We start from the raw sequence: 21,551 nt of genomic DNA on the forward strand, positions 1-21,551 counted from the left end.
CCAGCTCTCTCTCTCTCTCTCTCTCTCTCTCTCTCTCTCGCGTGTCGCCGCGCCTCCGCCGGTGAGTCCTCGAGCTGTGCTTCCTGCAGCCGTGCAGCGTGTCGTCGTCGTCCGCCATCACTGCACCCAACGCCTGGTGTGCTCCAGTGCTCGCGTCTTGCCTCTCTTCCTACAGCTGTGCTTCCTGGTGAGTGCTCGCGTCTCGCTGCACCGCGCCTCCGTCCCTCCCTCGCCTCTCTTCCGTGGTTGTTGCTGCCTGAACTGCTGCTTGTCGTCCACCTTCTGCCTCTGCAACAACAAGTGAGCATTTATTTTTTTTTTTTCAGGTTGATTAATTGATGTTATTGCTGTGAATTTTATTATTGATTGGTTTATGTGCTGATTAGAAGTAAATATGGCAGTGGTTGAATTGAAATGTTGAATTGGTTTTTAAATTGGTTTACGAATATGAATATGCAGGGGTTTGCTGATCATGAATATGATTTAATTGTTGAATATGCAGCGGTTTTGTTAATTGTTGAATTGGTTTCGCTGATTATGAGTTTTGTTGATTGTTGATTGTTGCTGTAATGATGCTGGTTTGTTTTGCTATTAGTTACTTGGTTGATGAATTTTTTTTTCTTCTATGGGATTTTAAGATGGCTTCATAAATCCCATCATCCCAAGAACGTCATATGAAGATAGATATCCAGACTAATGTGGATCCTCTGGAGTGGAGTGAAAAAAAAAAATTGGATGGTGTCTAGTATTAAATCTAACTTTATATTATGATTTTTTATTTTTATTATGTCAAATTAAGATACTACTGTAGTGGTGTTGGCTAATTTTGGCTAATTTTATGTCTATTTTCGTATTAGTTATTTTTAGAATTTAAGACTTACTTGATGTTCAAATTTAGTGAAAACATGTATTTCAAAATTCAAATTTTAATTTTATGTTTTTGACTATTATATATTTTTATTTAAATAAGACTGGTTCAACTGGTTCAACTAGTGATCTATCAGTTGAACCAGAGACTCAGTGACTTAGTAGTTTGATCGGTTCAGTCAGTGGGTCAGTTCTGACAACTATGTTCGAAACCACCACCATAAACCTCTCGCACTGCAGATCTCACAGGAAGAAAGCTGTGACTCGACGGTTCTATCTGTTCCGAAAGGAAGAAAGCTCAGAAGTTGAGGTACCACTCTATGACTCTGTTTCTCTCTGATGATCTTAAACCCAGTTAATGTAAGAAGAAAAAATAATGTCAAACTAGCGCGTGGTTTGGTAACCAATTCCTCAACTAACAGCTACTCACCAATATATAAAAATAAAGGAAAAAAGTAAACAAATCATTCTGAGTTTCTTAACTGGAAAATATTTTCATGTGAGAAACATCAATAAATTGAGCACAATTCTGGAAATTGAGTCTCAATTTTGAACCTATTTGATTGTTGTTTGCGGTGGTAGCAGATAACTGGGAGCGGAAATCCTGTTTAGGAAATTCAACTGAATTTCGCTGTTGTCAGTGAATATGGCTGTGAATGAATTAGACACAGAACAAGACCTTGCACCATCAAAGAAGAAGCCACTTTCTGAGGATGAGAAGAGGTATATATCTTTGGTTCTTTTTGTTTTATTTGAAGTTTTGATAATGATTACATTCCAAATGTTTTTGTTTTGGGAAAATAAAGGAAGAAGAAAATTGTGCCTGGGAGTTTGATGAAAGCAGTTGTGAGGTCTGGTGGTGGTGATTCTGGACCTTCAGATGGTGATCAGGTTATTTTTGTGATATGTGATATGCATTTTTCTAGTATATAATAGGTAAAATATAAATGCTTGTGCTAATCAATGTATATGTTTTCTATCTCAGGTTGTTTATCATTCCACAGTTCGAACATTAGACGGAGTGCTTGTGGAATCTACTAGGTCTGATTATGGAGGTGAGCTCATTTAATTTAAGTTGTTTCTTGCCTTATTAATGCCCATGATTAAATTGGTGAGTGTTAGCTATGGTGATTGGTGTGCATTTTGTTCCAAAAATTGATTGATTTAATCCTGTAATTGTGGTTACTAATTACGTGATTTGTCCTTTTTTGTTTAATAATTGAATTGGATGAGGTACTACTTCTTCGTAATCTCCTAGACATTTGTAAATCTCGACTTGCTTTCCATTGTTTGCTTGAAACTCGATATGCAAATTCATAATGGAAAGCACTTATATAGAACATTTTGGAAGTTGAATGTTCAAATATCTTAAATTAGGCTTTAAATGGCAATATATCTTTGATTATTTCCTGTTGAAGACATAGCTCCTAGGTTAGATAACTGTTTACATCATTGCAACAGGCAACGGCACACCAATAAGACATGTTTTAGGCAAAAGCAAGATATTATTGGGCTTGCTGGAAGGAATCCCAACAATGTTGAAGGGTGAAGTGGCAATGGTAACATGCTAATTATTGAATGTTGTCTTCCTGATCTAATCGATGTGATTTACTTAGAAATAATAGGTTTGTTTCTGCTTTTCTACTTTTGTGTAGGGTTTGATATGAGGATTTAATGATATATATTTTACACACACAGTCTCAATTTCTGTCTTTATTAGGCAGAGATATTCTATTTTTATCATTTTTCTTATAATAAAATTTTCTTTAAACTGAAAAATTGCATAACTCTATTGGTTATTTTTTTATTAACTAGATTGTGTAACCTATTCTTGCAGTTCAAGATGAAGCCTCAGATGCACTATGGTGAGGATGATTGTCCTATTTCTGCTCCTGATAGTTTTCCAAAGGAGGATGAACTTCACTTTGAAATTGAGCTGATAGAATTTTTCAAAGCCAAGGCAAGGATGTATGCTTTTGACTTCTTTTCACTTTCGTTCTCCATCTGTCATATCCTAGTGAATTTTGGTTTCTGCTTACTTTTTGCATATCTGAAGACTTCCAGTTGCTAATTGTGGTTCTTTTCTGATCACAAGATTATTATTCCCTCTTTGCTCAAATAAGTATCCACTTTTGAGTTTTCATGTGGATTAATAAAATGATTGCAATGTGTTGGAGCCATAAAAGTTAAAAAGTAAGTTGCAAAAATTACCCTTGATAGCAATAATTACTCTATTTAATTATTTACTACTTTTATTCCCTCTCATCCATTAATTAGGGGTATGACTAGAAAAAAATATGGTAATCTTACGTTAATTTACTAAACGGACACTTATTTGTGAAATAGTTTTTTTTTTGAAAAAAAACCTGGATACTTATTTGAGAATGGAGGGAATATTATTTTTTTATTGTCTATATTTTCAATAATATTGTAGTGTTTGTTAACTGTATTCATAAATATTCTTGCTGTGTTCCTCAGTAGTGCAGAACTGGTTTTCTGGTGTTTATGTGGTATTTATATTCCTTTTAGAATAACTACTTCTGGTATTTGACCTTTGTTCTAATTATATTTTGTGATTTTGTTTATATTTCCAGGTTGTTACTGATGATTTGGGAGTTGTGAAAAAGGTATAATTGGTTTGGATTCTTCATAGTTAACGAAAGTTTCTATATGTTTATGTGGTTTTGGATGACTGTAATAAGAAATGTGGTTGTTGAACCAAAGATAACCGAAAAAGATTTGCTTGTGTCTCAAACATGGGAGTCTACACTTCATATAAGTAGAAGGTTGCCACTCATCTGCTCGTGTCGTTATTGTCATATGCTAGTGTAAGATTACCATTGCAGCCAAATTAAACAGATAATATGGAGAATAGAGCAGAATATAGTGTATAGTGGTAGATAAATCTGAAGAATAGAGTAGATAGCAGAAGAAGATGGAATAGAAGCGGAGGGGATGAATGATATCATTGAGATATCATTCTTGCCTCAGTAAATGTATTGAGATATGCAGAAAAGGAAGATATAAGTAGCATTCGAGAGGCTACTACTCTCCTATGAGTTCTATCAAGCCTAATTTCCCAGATAAAAACCCCTTGAACTCTCTTCTCCTCTCTTATAGACAATCTCTCTCTCTCTCTCTCTTTCTCTCTCTCTCTATAACAATATGATCATTCACCTTGTTCTCCTAAATCATGTGAGTGCAAAACAGCTAGCAATAAAATTATTTACTAATTTGACTGTTCCAGTTCAAGATAGAGTTCAATGCTGCTTGAAATTTCAGAGTTTGTAATTTTATACATATATTATATTTATAGTTAGTTTGTTTCTTATGTTAAATTCGTGGATTCAAAATTTTGTTAGGATGCAATCTGAAAAGGCACCCTCTTCTGATGAGAATTGTTCATTTTAAATCCATTATCTGAGTTACATTATACATTTCACCATACAACTATTTTTATTACTGCAGGTTATTAATGAAGGTCAGGGTTGGGAATCTCCAAGAGAACCTTACGAAGTGAAGGCTTGGTAAAACTGATCTTTGTTTTCATTTTTGTATTGTCCTTCCCCACTTGTTTTAGGCTGTATGGAACTTTGTGATGATATTTTGTTTGGTCATACCAGGATTTCAGCAAAGACAGCTACAGGGAAATTGATTATGTCACATACAAAAGGAGAACCATACTTCTTTACATTTGGAAAATCAGAGGTGGTTAAATTAGATATCTTTACTTATGTATCTGTTATTTTCCTGTTAATTGTTTTGTCATGGAATACTTGTACTGCAATGAATCGGTCACCTTTAATATGCCAAATATTTCTGTGATTTGATGAGTTCTGCTTATATATTTATTTTTCTTGATTCTGGTAGGCATTTTGTTTTGAGGTACTGAGACAGAGACTGAGAGACTGAAACTCAGTATCGTGTTTGTTAGTTCAGAGACTGGTACTAAAATTTCTGTCTCTGTCTCTAAAATTTCAGTATTTCAGTACCTCCAAAAAGTAGGGACACATGGGACTGAAATTTTTAGAGATGAAGACTAAAACTTTAATAACATTTTATACCTAAAATACTTTCATTTCAACTAATTAATTCCAATTTTACCCTTTATGCAAATTAAATTAGAGTTTCATTCTTGTTTCAATTCCTGTCTCCCATTTTGCACCAAATAGAATACTGAGATTTATTTCAATCTTTGTCTTTTAGTCTCTGTCTCTTCACCAAACGCTAACTTAAAGTTAATAACAGCAGTAGGCAGCAGGGGAAAAATAATACATTTCTTAGGCATTTTTGCATTAGAAATATCCTAGAAAAATGCTTGTTGACAACAATGTTGATTGCTACTCTTTTCAACTTGGCAATTACCCTACCTCTGTTGAAATCAGGTACCTAAAGGTCTTGAAATGGGAATAGGAACAATGACTCGGGAAGAGAAGGCTGTTATATATGTTACAAGTCAGTATTTAACTCAGTCTCCACTGATGCCTGTAATAGAAGATTACGATGAAGTGCAGTTTGAGGTGGAGCTCGTCCACTTTATTCAAGTGAGCAAGATCATTCTAACTATAAATCGTGATTTATTATTGAGCTTGTTGAGGAATGAAATCAAAATGTTTCAGCATTCTTTTTTAATTATCTAATTTTCTTTTTTAAGTGATACATTTATAGAACTTACTTTCTATTCTGCATTGTTGAGTCCCCATAACTATTTCCTGATATGTATCTTGCATAGTTGTATTTTCATTGTATGCCAGTATAACTTCGTATAATAGCCAAACAATTGTGGTATTGAAGTTGGAATTATATTCCTTGTTAACTGGAAAGCTCCTGGCCAGTAATCTTGGTTGCTCTTAATCTAGGATGCACGAAATGGGTTAGTAACCTGTAATGTTATTGGTATGACCTTGGGTGTGGTATATTTGTGGTATTTCCCTAGGCAGTTTCGCTTGAAGCAAACTTATACTTTGTATTGATGCTAGTTGTGTTTGAAACATTTTATATTCTTTTCTCCCTGAGCAAGACATTGAAAAGATGTGAAATTTCTTGCTGGTGACATATCAACAGGTGAGGGACATGCTTGGAGATGGGCGCCTAATAAAGCGCCGCATTCGTGATGGCAAAGGTGCGAACTAAGAATTTAGTGTTAGTATTAGGACTTCATGTCTTATAATGGAAATACATAATAACAATTTTGTGGAACATGCCTTGCTGATTGTTGAGTCATACCAAAGATGGTTTTTTGCTATGAGTTCAATCCTCATTGTGTTTACATGAAAAACTAATTATATTCTTGCATTTGCATAGCCTTTGTGCTAGTTCTTTTTTTTCTTTTTATTTTTTGGATGATTTATTATCATATTGCATTTTGTTTGTTACAAATAGGTGACTTCCCAATGGATTGCCCTCTTCATGACAGCCTACTTCGTGTACATTACAAGGGCACGATTGTCAATGAAGAAAATAGAGTATTCTACGATACAAGAGTTGATAATGATGGTGAGCCTTTGGAGTTCTGCTCTGGAGAAGGTCTGGTAAGTTGTGGCATAAATGAGCTAAAAGGCTCTTTGGATATTCATTTTCCATAGGTTTTTCTGTCTGGAAAATCCTTTTGTAGAAAGTCAATTAATAATGTCCCCTTTCTGTTATAAACCTTGGAAATTTCCTTTACATATGTTGTTGCACTGTAATCTCCTATTTCCTTTCTGTTAGGTGCCAGAAGGATTTGAAATGAGTGTTCGCTTGATGCTTCCTGGAGAGATAGCTCTTGTCTCATGCCCCCCTGACTATGCATATGATAAGTTTCCAAGGTTTGCGATTAAACTCTTTTAACATCAACCTTCAATTTATATTTCTTGAAGTATTCCACTGCATTGGCAATCAAAATATCTGAATTCCACATACTTCTTTCATGATCAGGCCAGCAAATGTCCCTGATGGCGCTCATATTCAATGGGAGATTGAACTTCTTGGTTTTGAAATGCCAAAGGTATGTTATCAATAACTTTAGTTAAATTCAAATTATTTAATGTAGTTGTATATTTACATCTAGCAATTATAAGACCTTCAATGCTCCAATGTAATGAAGGTGTCAATTGAACGTAGAAATTATAGATAAGGATGATAATTCAAATATCAAACTGCAGGTGATAAACAACAAACGGGGAGTTAAATCTCATCATCAAAGAATATAAAATTAGCTTTTTTCTATTTTGCAAATCTTTGATCCCTTGTTATTTCTATGTTACAAACTACACACCACTTCCTTCTGCATTATAATTTAATTCTCATTGCAGGACTGGACTGGATTGGACTTTAATAGTATAATGAATGAGGCTGAGAAGATCAGAAACACGGTATGCAAAAGATATGCACAATTTTCATCATTCAATCTTTAGCTTGTTATTGGTTATGACATGATGGTGCATGGCACAATTACCAGATATGCTTGTGCATGTCTTTTTTTCTGTATTTTGAGCAGCACTATATGGGGAAGGAACCAATTTACCACTTCCTGTGAAAGAAACCTGTAGTTTTATTTCTATTGTGTACATATGCATATTCACACTAATGGACAGATGACACTTTATCTATCAGTATTGTGCGATGAATTAGTGGTTTACTCTTACACTGAATTTATTCCAAAGTTGTGCTTTACTGTTGCACTGAATTTATGACTGATCTACCATCTGTTGGAAATCCCTGAATAGATAACTGTAGGTGTAATATTGTTCGATTTCTTGTTTCTTCAATTTGCTTTTAATTCTAATCTGTTCTATATAATTGTAGCTTCAATATGGTTTATTTGGTTGGTACATATTATTTATTTTCAACTTGTGCAATAATCCCTTACGTAGGCATAATAGAATGCAATGTATTTACCTTTGTTTTGAACAAAGAATTGAATGTCTCCTGCTGCCAATTTCAGGGTAACAGGCTATTCAAAGAAGGAAAATATGAACTTGCAAAGGCAAAGTATGAAAAGGTATATGTCCTCTTGTGATACCAAATCATATACAAGCAACAATAATTCACGTACAAAGCTCTTATTCACCTTCCTTAAATCTCTTTTTGCATTGATGTCAGAAGTTTTGGATTTAGCCAGATAAAAACTATGTATTTCCAGATATTTTGTCCTCATTGAGTAGGAATCTTAAATCTCAACAAACACATACTCAAAATTCCCACTTTTAGTTTATGATGTCGTGCATAGCAACCGTCATTATGAATAGTGTTCAGAATTAGTGGATCCATGGATGTCTTGTAGATCGGATAGTGAGAGAATAGAGAAAAGATAGATACTCCTATGTAAAAACAAACTTTGGACCATGTATTACTATTTCCATGGGAAACTGTAAGGCCTAGCAGTAGCAGCAGAATAAGAATAGAAGCTGTAGTATAGAATTATAGAAGAGAGTAGAAGAGCGGATAAGAAACAGAGGAGCTGGAAGATATCAAGGTGATACTCTGCCGGTGTCTGATGTATTCATTGAAGAACCAAGTATTGAAAGGAAGGAAACAAGGTAGCATTCAGGAGGCTATCACTCTCCTAAGGTCCTCCCCAGCCTAGATCCTTCTCCGTGTTGATTCCCTTCATCCCCCTTATATACACTGGCAATCCTGTCTCCTATAACAGAATTCATCCCTCACTTGTGTCCTCCCCACCAAATTTTTTCCGGCTGTCCTATTTGTGGCCTCGGCTGGTCTCACTCTATTTGTAAATAAAAGGCAAAGGAGCTATTTTACCTCTCCCTTCTCTAACTAACTTAACTGCTTTTTCGTCATTCTTGTTTTCTTTACTTGGGTACTTAACAGTGACAAACATCTATTTTTAGTTAGGCCTTTCTCTTGTGTCCGTAAAATGATGGGGTAAGTCTATATATACGAGGTCTATATCACATTCACCTCTTAAGTAGTATTTTTCTGTCATCAAGATATTGATGTTAAAACAGGATAAACAGTATGATCAATAACTATTTAACTGGTTTTTTGCTGTGTCAAAATCTCACCCTACCATGATACCATTGAAATTCGCTAACATTATGTGGTTGTTGGTAACAGGTGCTACGAGAGTTTAATCATGTTAATCCACAAGATGATGAAGAAGGAAAAATATTTGCAGATACACGGGTAAGCGATCTTGTGTCTCTTTCCTTATTTTAATTTTTATTAATATTCTTAAGAAATGTAGACTAATTCTTTTTGTATATCTTTTTCACTCATGATTAAAGAATTTGTTACACCTTAATGTTGCTGCGTGCTATCTGAAAGTAGGAGAATGCAGAAAGTCCATTGAGACTTGCAACAAGGTATGCTTCATCTCTGCTGTCATGTATCTTCTCTTTATTTCATTTGGATCATTTTTATTACTTTGAATTTGAGGGTAAGCCTTTTGTTGGTAAAAGAAGTTATTAATTTTTAAGTAGATAATTGTTGTTCCCTGTTGAGAGAGAATGAAAATATAAGAAACGTATGGGCTAATTACCAAGTAGGCACTCAGCACTGTTTTTCTAATTAGCAAGTAGATCTTTATACTGTACTTGGCTTAGCATCTAAGATTTAGGGACTCCTTGGATCTTTATGAAACTCTTGTTTTTATTTTGTTTTCTTAAGTTGAACATAGCATTTGGCTTTATGGTCTGTATATTAAATAATGCCGCGTAATATGCTTTCTTCATTTAATGATGCAGGTTTTGGAAGCAAAGCCTGCACATGTCAAGGGTTTATATCGTCGTGGAATGGCCTACATGGCTAATGGAGATTTTGAAGAAGCAAGGAATGATTTCAAAATGGTACGGATCTTCATACTGTACTGGATTTAGAATCTAAGATGTAGTCTCATCCATTTCTAAACTCACTTATGCGCTATTGACTATAAATTGGCCTTGTTTTGGTTCAATTATTTCCTGCTCCACCACAAACTTTAACTGTTTGAAATAATTAATCTATGCACTGGAGCCATGCCTGTTTGGTCTTTGGTTTGGTTTGACCTTATTCTTATATCATTTCACATGCAGGAAGTTGAGAGGAAAGCTCGGAAACAATTTAAAGGGCTTTTCGACAAGAAGCCTGGAGAGATTTCAGGAGTCAAAGCTGATGAAGATGGAAATCCAAGTACAAGTGAAAACCAGGACAGTGAAGAACACAGTGACGCCGATGGAACAAATTTAGAGGATTCTCATGAAGCTGCACCTGACGCACGTCCAAGGAGTTGGATCTCTCTCTTTTGGCCTACTGGCAAAAGAATTTTTGAGTCTCTTGGTCTGCAAAGATGTACCATACTGTGATTTAACTTAAAAACATGAGATTTTAGCCATAACACAAATTCTTAATGGAGATATTTTAGGTCCACTCTATCACACTGGCTTTTAGAGAATAGAGAAATGATGTTAATGTATTTGATGAGGTTACAAAGGCTGAATTCATAAGCCACAGGGGCAGTTGGGCACCTATCCCTTAATTAAAGGAGGAAATAGCATCCTGCCTTCCTCTTTAACTAGAGATTTGGGAAAATAAATTATAGATATTAACAGCCTAAGGAAAGATTTTTTCCTAAACTGTACAATTGAGAGTTTGTTGACTTGATTGTGAATTAGTGACCGGCATTCATGTGCGCTATCTAAAAAAAGGGTTAGTGTGGCTATTGTTTTTTAACTTTATTATTATTATTATTATTATTATTATTATTATTATTTTGAAAGAAGGACAAGCTCAACATACAGAGTGGGAGCATACAAATGTCAGAAAAAATAAACTAAAGTAACTCTTATGTTATTTCCGACATAGCCATCAACAAGGGCAATTTACTATAATAAATAAAGTGGTTTCTAGTATTAAAAATATACACAATTTGCAAAATGGATACCAAAATGCATTTTTTCCATAAACTATGTAAACTGCGCGCGGTTTACAAATATACGTAAACCGTTATAGGGGTGTCGCGGTTTATGTTCTAGGCTAAAATTAACATAATCCGCGATATGGGTGTCGCAGTTTATGTGTAAATGAGTAGTGTGCATAAACCGCAACGGGGTCTAGCGGTTTATACGTGAATGAGCAGTGTGCAGAAACATAAAATAAACTAAGTCCATGGTAAATAAAAACATACGTAACATACATAAGTCCATGGAAAAAAACTAAGTACCATCACATAATACAAAAGTACACGACAAATTAGACATACATAGGTATCATCAATGAAAACATAAAATAAATAGCTATGGCTCCTGCCTGTCGTCATCCTCCTCGTGAGAGTCATCCCTGAATGCGCCTAGGAGATGCGACCCTGTACGACATCGAGCGGCCCATCTCACTCTGGCTGGCCTCTAGCGCTGCTGTGCTGGAGGATTAACGGGCATGCTTACACCATATGTAGATGGAGGCGTCCCTCCCATGCTGAACCAACTGTCATACGGGCTGCTAGCAGGCTCATTTAGGTCTACATGAAATTGTTGCTGGGACTGGTACCTCTGAGGGTCAAACATCTGCAGTTGGTACCGCTGAATCTCCACCATATCTGGGTGGTACCCCTGCACAACGTCCATCTGGGGCTGGGATTCCGGCACCTAATTCTGTGGGTCTGGTGCTAAAAATGCCGAGGGTCGTCATCCCAAACGAGATCTGCAAAGTTGGAATAGAACTGTGAACTGCCGACCTGATCGTCCATATCCATCGTGAAAGTCAGGCCCGTCAGGTCATCATACATCTGTCCATGGATCTCATGGTATATTTGGGAGCTCGAAACATGTGTAAAAGGGACCTCCTGGGACCCTGCCCCTATCTGCTCAGTGGGTCTATCACCAGGACCACCAGATGCAACCCTTGATGCACAACCCCGACGCTGAGGACGGCCACGCTGAACACGGTGATCAGCATGTCCTACTCTGTCGCCACAAGCTATGTCATCCTGAATCATCTCATCCAGCCATCGCCACTCCCGGTTTGTAGCCCGGATACTAATGCGTCGTCACCTTTCCACGCACCTGTTATCAAGCACGTCTGACATCGGAACCCTAGAAGGCGCCTGTGACGAACCTCTCTGAACCATCATCCTAACTGATCTCCTTCACCCTAGGATTGGAAATCAAGGAATCCGATGACAGAAACCTATGGGCCACTCTGTACCACCATCTCAGAAAGTTTGCCAACGGTCCGAGATCAGACACCCGGGGAATACTCAAAACAGAATCAACCCTGTTCTGCCAACTAAGGTGCCATACTTGATAGTAGCTCGGAAACTATCTGTCCCCACCCCTCCCATCCTTGGCATGGAGTCGGTCTATATTCGAGGCCAGGACAGGCTTGTGTTGAATGCCACCCAGCTGTGGGAGCACCCTATCCACCTGGTGCCCCTCAATGACGGCAAAGTATATCAAGCAAGTGCATGCGCGCCATAACTGACTGTGCTCCTCTGTGAGAATCTCTGGATGAACAACGGCAATCACGTCGAGCAAAGTATAAGGCTCCCAAACAATCTACAAACTGTGACAGAACACTCCGTTAGTCCATTAACTAATAAATATATAGTTAATTACTAGATAAAAATAGAAACAAGATGAATAAACTTACATCTCGATCACCTAAGCGGTCAAACGAAAGGCGACACTGGATAACTTTCTCCTCCTTGCGGTCGGATGTTGGTAAGTAGGTGGCCCACCTGAACGAATACAATGTTATACATATGTATAAATTGCTAATGACCTAGTTAACAGGTAGAACCATAATAAAAAAAGTTACGGTTCAAGTCTAACTGTGCAGATACATATACTTGGAAGCCAATGGGAAGGAATAGGCGTCGAATCCCCACGGCTTGAGGCTAGAAAACCGCCAGAAAATCCAGGACTGCAGTAGCTGCAGGGGGCCTGTCAAGTTTGTCACGTTTCTGTTGGCCACGCAACACATGCAACGATATAGCCAAGCCAACGCTGCTGACCCCCAACTAGAACTGCCCATATCATTAAGCCTCGCTACAAAGAGCAACCACCGTATATGAACCCGATTTTCACTCTTGTCACCGAACAACTGAGTGGAAAACAGTATCATAATATAAGCCCGTGCATATATACGTACGATGTCCTCTGTAGCATCATCCGGCAGCACCCTGAACCTCTCATGAAACCAGGTGAAATGGACTATGTACTGCTTTACCTTATTCTGTGGTGGGAGCTCGCCAAACAGTTCCTGAAACCACTCCCACACCGGTTTGCCTTCTTCCATAAGCTTTTCAAAATCTGTAAGGCACCCAGATACAGGTAAACCATCCATGGGCAGCCCCAGCTGGTATGCTACATCCTGCAGCGTGATAGTGCACTCTCCAAAAGGCATATGAAAGGTATGCGTTTCAGGACGCCACCTCTCAATAAAAGCGTTGACTAAGGGCTCGTCCAACTAGAACCACCTCGCGTTTAGTCTCACCAGGTGGTACAAACCAGCCCTCTCTAGATATGGTATGATCTTGTCATGCAGAGGCATGTTCTGCTGCCTCCAGACACTATAAATACACCTAGTCGGCTGGAGCATGTGATAGAAGAAACCAAACAAATAAAAAATCCAACACTAATTTAAAGTAATCTAACACAAAAAATACAATATTAAAGTTTAAATAGGTAATATGCAGTTCTTATTTTCTAATCACAAAATTCAATAAAACCTGCATAAATGATTCAAGACTTTAATTTAAATTAATTAAATACTAAATTTTATGATTTTAAAATAATAATTTAAATCTAAATTTAAATACCTAAATCACAATCCTTGAAAAAATATTATACGAAATACATTAACTAAAAATAACCAAACTAACCTCTTTGTTTATGCTACCAGCAACGTGCGCAACGCCGTTGAACTTGTAAAGACTGCATTCCTCTGCCATAGTCCCGGCCCGAACAAGCTCAACCAACCCACACTTTTCTCTCTTTCTCTCTCTAGAAAACCTCTCCTCTCTCTAAAAACCTAGAAACAACCACAAATGAATAATCTGAGATACCCTGAAGCGTATTTATAATAACGCATAAACTGCTGAAACCCTGTCGCGGTTTATGCACACTACTCATTCACACATAAATCGCGACACCCCTATCACGAATTATGTTTATTTTGGCCTAGAACGTAAACCACCTGTAGCGGTTTACGTGTATTTGTAAACTGCGGGTCCCCTGTCACAGTTTATATAGTTTATGGAAAAAATGGATTTTGGTATCCATTTTACAAATTGTGTATATTGGTAATATTGGAAGCCACTTTATTTATTATGGTAAATTACCCTGTTAACAACATCAGTTAGCTATTACAATATTTTTTAGAGCAACAAAACGACCTAACAATATAATATACCACATTTGTTGCTTTGTTCCGAAAGATTACTTCATTTCTATGTATCCAGATATTCCATATAACCGAGAAGAAGCCAACTAACTATTTTTTGCGCGAGTTTTTTCTCAAGGGCAACGTCCTCCAACTCTCAAAATGTTCTTTAATTGTACTTGAGATGCTCCAAACACGTTACACATTAGTATCCATGCGCACTACACCTGCCAAGTATACTCACACGTAACGAACAAATATTGCACATATTCAACTTTTTTATTACACATAACAAACATTGTCACATTGTTCAATGATACCCAATCTACTCAGTCGATCATTTGTATTAACCCGATCTACTAGCACAAACCAAGTAAACAACTCAACTCGAGGGAGAACTAGTCCTTTCCAGATTCCACTTATGAATTTGTATCTAAGAATATCATCCGTCAAGGTCTCTTCCTGCAATACCTGCACAAAAAAGTTAGTAGTATAAACGTCTTTCTTGTCAAATTTTCACACCACTCTATCTTGTACCCTTGCTATCAATCTCACAGCTTGCAAGATATTAAGCAGTTGATTCAAACTTTCTGTCTCCCATTGGCAGAGTTTCTTCCTCCATTGGAAGTTCTAAACCCACTCTATCCCATCCCAAAATCCACATTCCCCAATTACAGATCCTTTATTATTTGAAATCAAGAAGAGTATTAGAAAGGAGTCTTTCAACCTCTATGCTTGTAACTATGTATCCTCGCAAAATCTAGTTGATCTACCATCGTCCCCTACTTCCATAGCAAGTCTGTCAATCATCTTTTTTCTGACATGTTGCTCTTTTATTTGTAGTTGATATATATCTCTCCATGGACCCCCTTTTACTGGTAATGCTTGAATAGACAATAACTGTCCAGGGTTTAGATTATTGCATGAGCATACAATATTTTTCCATAGCAGACAATCTTCCTTAGAAAACCTCCACCACCATTTAAACAATAAGGCGGAGTTACGAACCATCGCATCTCCCACACTTAAACCTCCTAGCTTCTTCGGTGCCTGTACCAACTCCCAGTTTACAAGAGCCATCGTAAGTCGTCCATAGTCCTTCTCCCAAAAGAACCTCCTTTGCAATGAGATTATTGTTTTTGCCACCGCAATTGGCATCTTATACAAGCTCAAATAGTAGATAGGTAGACTATTAATAACTGACTTGATAAGCACCAACTTTCCTGCTTTACTGAGAACCTTTTTTTTTCACAAGCTAAGTTTCTCCTTTACCTTATCTATTACCGGCTTCCATATTTTTACCAGTCTCGGATTTGCTCCAAGATTAATACCAAGATACCTCACCGGTAAAGTTGCCGCCAGACACCCTAATAATCGGCACATCCGTCCAATTCACTTCTGACTACAGTTTACCGGTATCAAACTAGACTTCTCTAAATTGATGCTTAATCCAGACATCATTTCAAAACACCTCAGACGTCTCTTGTAATTTCTCACTGTCTCCTCCTCTGGTGGCAGAACAATATAATGTTATCAGAAAATTAGAGATATGATAACTCTATATTATCCATGTCCACTAAAAGAGGAGATATTCTCCTGTTTCTTACCGCCTCCCCAATCATCCTATTCAACACATTCACAACAAGAACGAACAGAAATGGTGATAAAGGATCACCTTGTCAAAGTCCCCTTTCCATCTTGAATGGTTTGGATGGTGACCCGTTGAGTAGAATGGAAATAGATGCTGACCTCATGCACTCTGTAATCCATGTCCTCAATCTCCTACCGAACCCCATCTTAGACACAATATTAACAAAGTTCCACTTGACTCTATCATAGGCTTTCTGGAGATCCAATTTGATAATTGCTGAGGCGTTCTTCTTCAGTTTTAACCATTGTACAGTTTCACATGCTATTAGCGCTCCATCATGTATCCTCATTCCCTTGACAAACGCACTCTATGATTTTTCAACTAGGCTTGGCATTACACTCCTCATTCTTCTTGTCAACACTTTAGATATAACCTTATAAACACATCCAACCATACTGATAGGTCTAAGTCTTTTATATCCTTTGCGCTAGCAAATTTCGAGGCCAAAGCTACCCAAGTGACATTAGATTTTGCTGGTAACCTCGCCGTCTCAAAGAAACTCATCACAATTATAGTAAATTTCACTCCAATCTCTTCCCAACACTTTTTTATAAAATTTATGTTAATCCATCACTATCTGAAGTCTTAGAAGATTCATAATCTCATACTGCCTCCATTTTTCCCATCGATGGCAACACCTCTAACGCTTTAGCTTCCTCCATCTCCAACCGATTGACTAAACTATCTCGGAAACTAATATTTCACGAAGCTTTCTGGTGGTACAGGTTCCTATAAAAATCTCTAATGGCAACCTTAATTCTTGCATGATTCCTCACCACTTTCCTATAAATCACCAATGACTCAATTCAGTTATTTCTTCTTCTTGCTGATGCAATATTGTAGAAGTACCTTACGTTCCTGTCCATCTTGTTAGCATATCAAGACTTGGACATTTGCTTTCAGTGTGCATCTTGTCTTGCATACCATATCTCACGGCACCTTACTAACGCCTTTCTTCTTATCTCCACTGTACCATCATATACTCTATTGTTAACCATATCATCCACCTTCTTTATCTCATCCTCAAAATTCTTTATCTTCTTAGTTATGTTTCCAAAGTGCTGCTTGTGTCACCTACCTAGCGGTGTTGACAACGCCTTCAGTTTATCCAAAAATTGTACGTCTCCTAATCCCCTCCATCTTTTATCATTCTTAGGAATCCTTCATTTGTTTACCACAAGTCTAAGCTGCGGAATGGTCTTGGACCCTGAACTATTTTTCTAACTTCCAATATTAAGGGGAAATGATCTGATAATCTTCTTGGCCTTCCGCTTAGCCGAGTATCTAGGTACGCATCTAACCATCTCAAGCTAACCAAACTTCTATCAATGCGATTGCAAATTGACCTCTAAACCACGTATATTTGCGAACATTTAACGTCAAGTCAACCAACTCCATATCATTTATCCATGATCTGAATCTTCAGTAGATGCTGACAAGGTAGTCGCTCCTTTTCTTTCCTCCATATGCATAATTTTATTGAAATCTCCTATGTAACAAAAGAAAACTTGACACAACCCTATAATATAACTTAATTCTTCTCACATTAAGAGTTTTTTATCTTTCACATGCAATCTATATACCAGACCAATAGCACAATAAAAATTATCTTTTGTTATCATTCTTACACATAGCTACTTATCTCCTTTATAATAATTTAACAAGTTTGACACTGAATCATCCTATATTAATAGTAGATTTTTCGATGCTCCAACAAAACTAACAAATTTCTAACTGGTTCTACCACTATTCCATATTCGTACTACATCAAATTTATTCACCACCTTTTTTTTGTTTTTATTAAACCCAACATAGTGATTTTATTTTATGATGATGAATTCGATTCCTTACAAATAGAGAAATACTTATTGGAGCTCTGCTAAAACATAAAACCTTCATAGGATAGTCTAAAAGGGATTGAGTTTTCTTTAAATCCTATCAACGATGGTAAAATCCGTTGAAAATGGTCGGGTGCGGTTCAGATGCATGACCCACGTTTAGCTCACGCACATCACGGTGTGCACGTCCATAGTGCACCAATGTTGGTATTCTTGGAAATTAATTTTAAAAAACGCAATAACCTTGGATATTCAATGTACAAAGCGTTATGTCTAATACTCTTGCCACTAGACCAAAGTTGTTTTTGCTATATTAAATGCTAAAAAATATATATTATTTAAATTCTTTGATTAAATTGTAATTTATATACTCTTTGATTAAATTTAAGTCATGTGAAATTATTTTATCATTCAATAATAATATCGTATTTATTTTTATTATTTAAATAGAGTTTTTTTAATAATTTTTATTTAATTATGATCGAATCAAACGATTTGATCAATGATTCATCAGTTGAATCACTAATCTAGTGACCTAATAATTTAATGATTCGATTTTCCGTTTGATTTTGATAGTTTGGCATTATTCTATAGTTTTTGGGGCAAAAGATGGATAAGATTAAGAATTATGATAATGCTAAATATAAGAGGTTGTTGGATTTTTTATTTATTTTTGTTCTTGATTTCATTTGAAGTGTTTTTAACTTTTTTTTTATTTTGTGAAGAAAATATTGATAAACAATAAAAATATGGATCACGTGTATTATTTTCATTTTAAAAAAAAATTAAAAAAACAAGACATTGAAATTGAAAAGTAGCAAGTGAATTTTAAGTTTGGTTTTGTAAAGATGTTTTGTGCATTTTCATTGATTTCAGTTTTTCAGCAATTTGTAAGAAATCGTGAAATCATAAAACAGTATCATTGTTTCATTTTTGGTGGAAACTCACCTGCAGTCGACTGCAGGTGAAGTTGCTTCTGGATCGTTGACACGTGTTACTGTATGGTTTAAAAAAAACCGATTTATTTTATACAAATAATTTATTTAAAAAAATCGGTTTGAATAGATCAAATAACTACTTTTAAAATAATTTAAATTTTTTCTACGTGTTATTCCTAAATTCCTAACAGATGAATTTGATATGTTCTTTTTCTTCATTCATATTGACCAATTTTTCTTTAAATTTATCTGAAACTTTTTTTTATTTAATTTTTGTCAAATATATGTATACAAATTGTTTGAAAAAGTAAAATTTAGTATTCTGAAAAAGAAACAAAATTTACGGTTTTTTTATAGAAATGGCATAAATGATATCATCTGTCCTTTTTTTTTATCTCTGTTTCTATTTTCTTGATGAGTTTTGTTTTATTTCCCATAACTTACATTTTCAGTTGCTTTTAAATTAAGCTGTAAACAGATTTTAAATTAAGTTGTAAAAATATGTTCAATTGCAAATTTATCATTAAATTAAATTTTATGGTAATCAATCAATTAACTTTTATTTTACTAATAAACTATTTTCATGCAAATTATTGTTGATTTTTTAATATTATTCTATAAATAAATTATTTTTTTAAGATAATAAGACTATAATTTACTTTGTCTAGAAATTATGATTTCACTGTCATGTACGTTTTTGTATTTTTACTTATCAACTAGAATTTATTTTTTAATGAAATTAGAATTTATTTTCAATAAAACAAAAGTATCTAATCAAAATATTAATTTGGTCTCCTTAAATAATTGAACATAATATTATTAATTTTGTCTACAACAAAAATTTTTAATAAATTTTTTCAAAATAAATTTGATTCAAAAATAGACAAAAAAAAAGAACAACTAATGAAAATATTTATTTTGACATTGCCATTAAGAATAGGATAGCCAATAGCCATAGAAAAAATTCAACCAAATAAAAAGGACCTAACTCATACCATTAAACTACCATCATATCATCACAATAAACTATAACATCACCAACTAAAGAGACATATAACAAATATGAAAGAGATCATGCCAAAATTTTAACAATGCTCATGCTATCAACTAGTCTATGTTATACCATAATTACATTTTTGTCTTCCATCACATGTCTACGTTATACCATAATTACATTTTTGTCATCCATCACATGAAATTGCCATGAATTATCTTGGTATTTATGATCCTGAACATCAAAATGGTGTGATGACATAAATATGTACGTATTTATTAAATAATTTTCATCATTCACAGAGGAATGCATAAAAACGTAAATTAAGAAATACATTTGAAATAATAAATTTGATTAAGAAATATAAATAAAAGGAACATACGTAATTGAAAGTTTCATATTAGTTCTGAAAAAGGGATCGAAAGAGAACGAATTTTACGTGCGAAACGAAGAAGAAGGGAATAAAAGTAACTGCTTGGTCCAATTCAAACCGATTTTTTTAAATAAACCATTTATATAAAATAAACCGATTTTTTTAAACCATATAGTAACACGTGTCAGCCATCCAGAAGCAACTTCACCTGCAGTCTACTGCAGGTGAGTTTCTGCCTTCATTTTTTCCCTTAAAATTTTGATCACTGAGTAAGAATAGTAGGTGATTACTCAAAAGCCATTATTTATCCAGGTGACTATTCAAAAGTCATTTTGAGCTTGTTTGAATGCCGTTAAATTATTAAAAAAAATTTGTTTAATAAAAATTTTTTTTTAATGCTTTTAAAAAATCTTTTAAAATAAAATCACTCAGATTTTTATTTATTTATTTATTTATTTTCTTTGTAAAAGATCACCCAAACAAATTTTTTATCCTCCGATGCGGCGGCATGAATAGAAGTTGTTTTAACACACAGAAACCAAAATCGACCATACTCGGCTTTTTTTTTTTTTTTCACGTGAACCGAGCAATGACTTGATCACGCAAATTCAAACATCATGTCAAATTGGCAACCCAGTCAGGATTATTGTTAACGTTATTATTATGATGGTATGTGATCCATGTATATTAACAGTAAACTTGAACAGCACTTTAGTATATGATTGGATAAACACTATTAACGGAAATATCCGTACTCCAGAGATCACTGGAAAATTTAAAATATGTAAGTTCAAGGACATTAAAATGGGGGAAGTCCCTTTATTTGGGCCAACTAAATTCCTGCAATACTACATCTCTTAAAAATTTGGGGTAACTTTTCCCCAAGAATATCAACTAGGGAAGTAAAAAATTATTGGCTCTTGAATTGCCATTTCTCAGTGTAATAAAATCATGGTTCAAAAATACTACTACCTCAATGTAGTAGATTATCAAATGAGTAATTACTAACCAACTCTATATGCAATGTCAATCAGTTGGGCCAATCATTTTCTCAGGTACCACAAGATTATCGAATTCCTCAGAGCTCAATACTCCAAGCTTCAATGCAGCTTCCTAAAAAACCATTTTAAACAATTCAGCATTAAATAATTGGATATGCAAGAGAAAAAAATTTCATATTCAAAGGGAATCAATCAGTGAAGACAATACTACTATTAATGTCAGACAAACCAATAAAATGTTTTGAAATGATGATAGTTGCAGAAAATACTCAATCAAGTATACAAGATAAAAATAAAAACACGGTGTCACCTTCAGAGTAGACCCCTCTTTGTGGGCTGTCTTTGCAACCGCTGCTGCCTTGTCATAACCGATTTTCTGGAACAGGCCAAATTACATCCAATATGAAAAGGAACATGAAATATATAGTGGAAAAAATGAATTTATGAGTGAAAACTTACTGGATTCAAGGATGTGACAAGCATCAATGACTGCAAAATGAGTTAAAACAGAAAACGACAAAGCACATTAGCCAAGGGATTTTATGTGGCAAACTCGCAAGATCTGAATCATAGTCATCAAATAACCTCAT

At 35.3% G+C, this 21,551-nt stretch overlaps 2 protein-coding genes across 6 annotated transcripts in view; one reads left to right on the forward strand and one right to left on the reverse strand.

The window, feature by feature from the left end:
• The first annotated feature begins 6 nt into the window (after window positions 1-6).
• LOC107482083 (peptidyl-prolyl cis-trans isomerase PASTICCINO1) lies at window positions 7-9,722 on the forward strand. 4 transcript variants are annotated; one of them, XM_052259805.1, is made up of 20 exons: window positions 7-300; window positions 994-1,177; window positions 1,453-1,590; window positions 1,674-1,758; window positions 1,853-1,922; window positions 2,329-2,426; window positions 2,705-2,827; window positions 3,462-3,494; window positions 4,336-4,394; window positions 4,491-4,575; window positions 5,253-5,411; window positions 5,932-5,989; window positions 6,250-6,398; window positions 6,577-6,674; window positions 6,784-6,853; window positions 7,161-7,220; window positions 7,793-7,849; window positions 8,926-8,994; window positions 9,096-9,173; window positions 9,555-9,722. In XM_052259805.1, the coding sequence occupies exons 3-20, from the start codon at window positions 1,514-1,516 to the stop codon at window positions 9,684-9,686; spliced, it is 1,560 nt and encodes a 519-aa protein (XP_052115765.1). In that variant the 5' UTR covers window positions 7-300; window positions 994-1,177; window positions 1,453-1,513; the 3' UTR covers window positions 9,687-9,722. The 4 variants fall into 4 exon arrangements, with proteins under 4 accessions (XP_052115765.1, XP_052115766.1, XP_020994778.1 ...); XM_052259806.1 differs by having other exon boundaries at window positions 1,108-1,177; window positions 1,450-1,590; XM_021139119.2 differs by having other exon boundaries at window positions 1,108-1,177.
• Window positions 9,723-20,696: 10,974 nt separating this feature from the next.
• The window catches only part of LOC107481877 (fumarate hydratase 1, mitochondrial), a gene marked incomplete in the record, with an annotated part of 4,555 nt that continues 3,700 nt past the window's right edge, over window positions 20,697-21,551 (reverse strand). For both annotated transcript variants that reach the window (XM_016102226.3, XM_016102234.3), the window contains 2 exon segments: window positions 20,697-21,073; window positions 21,272-21,337. In XM_016102226.3, the coding sequence (XP_015957712.1) occupies window positions 20,987-21,073; window positions 21,272-21,337 (153 nt within the window).

Source organism: Arachis duranensis, chromosome 1 (genome assembly GCF_000817695.3).
Source record: "Arachis duranensis cultivar V14167 chromosome 1, aradu.V14167.gnm2.J7QH, whole genome shotgun sequence".
Lineage (NCBI taxonomy): Eukaryota > Viridiplantae > Streptophyta > Magnoliopsida > Fabales > Fabaceae > Arachis > Arachis duranensis.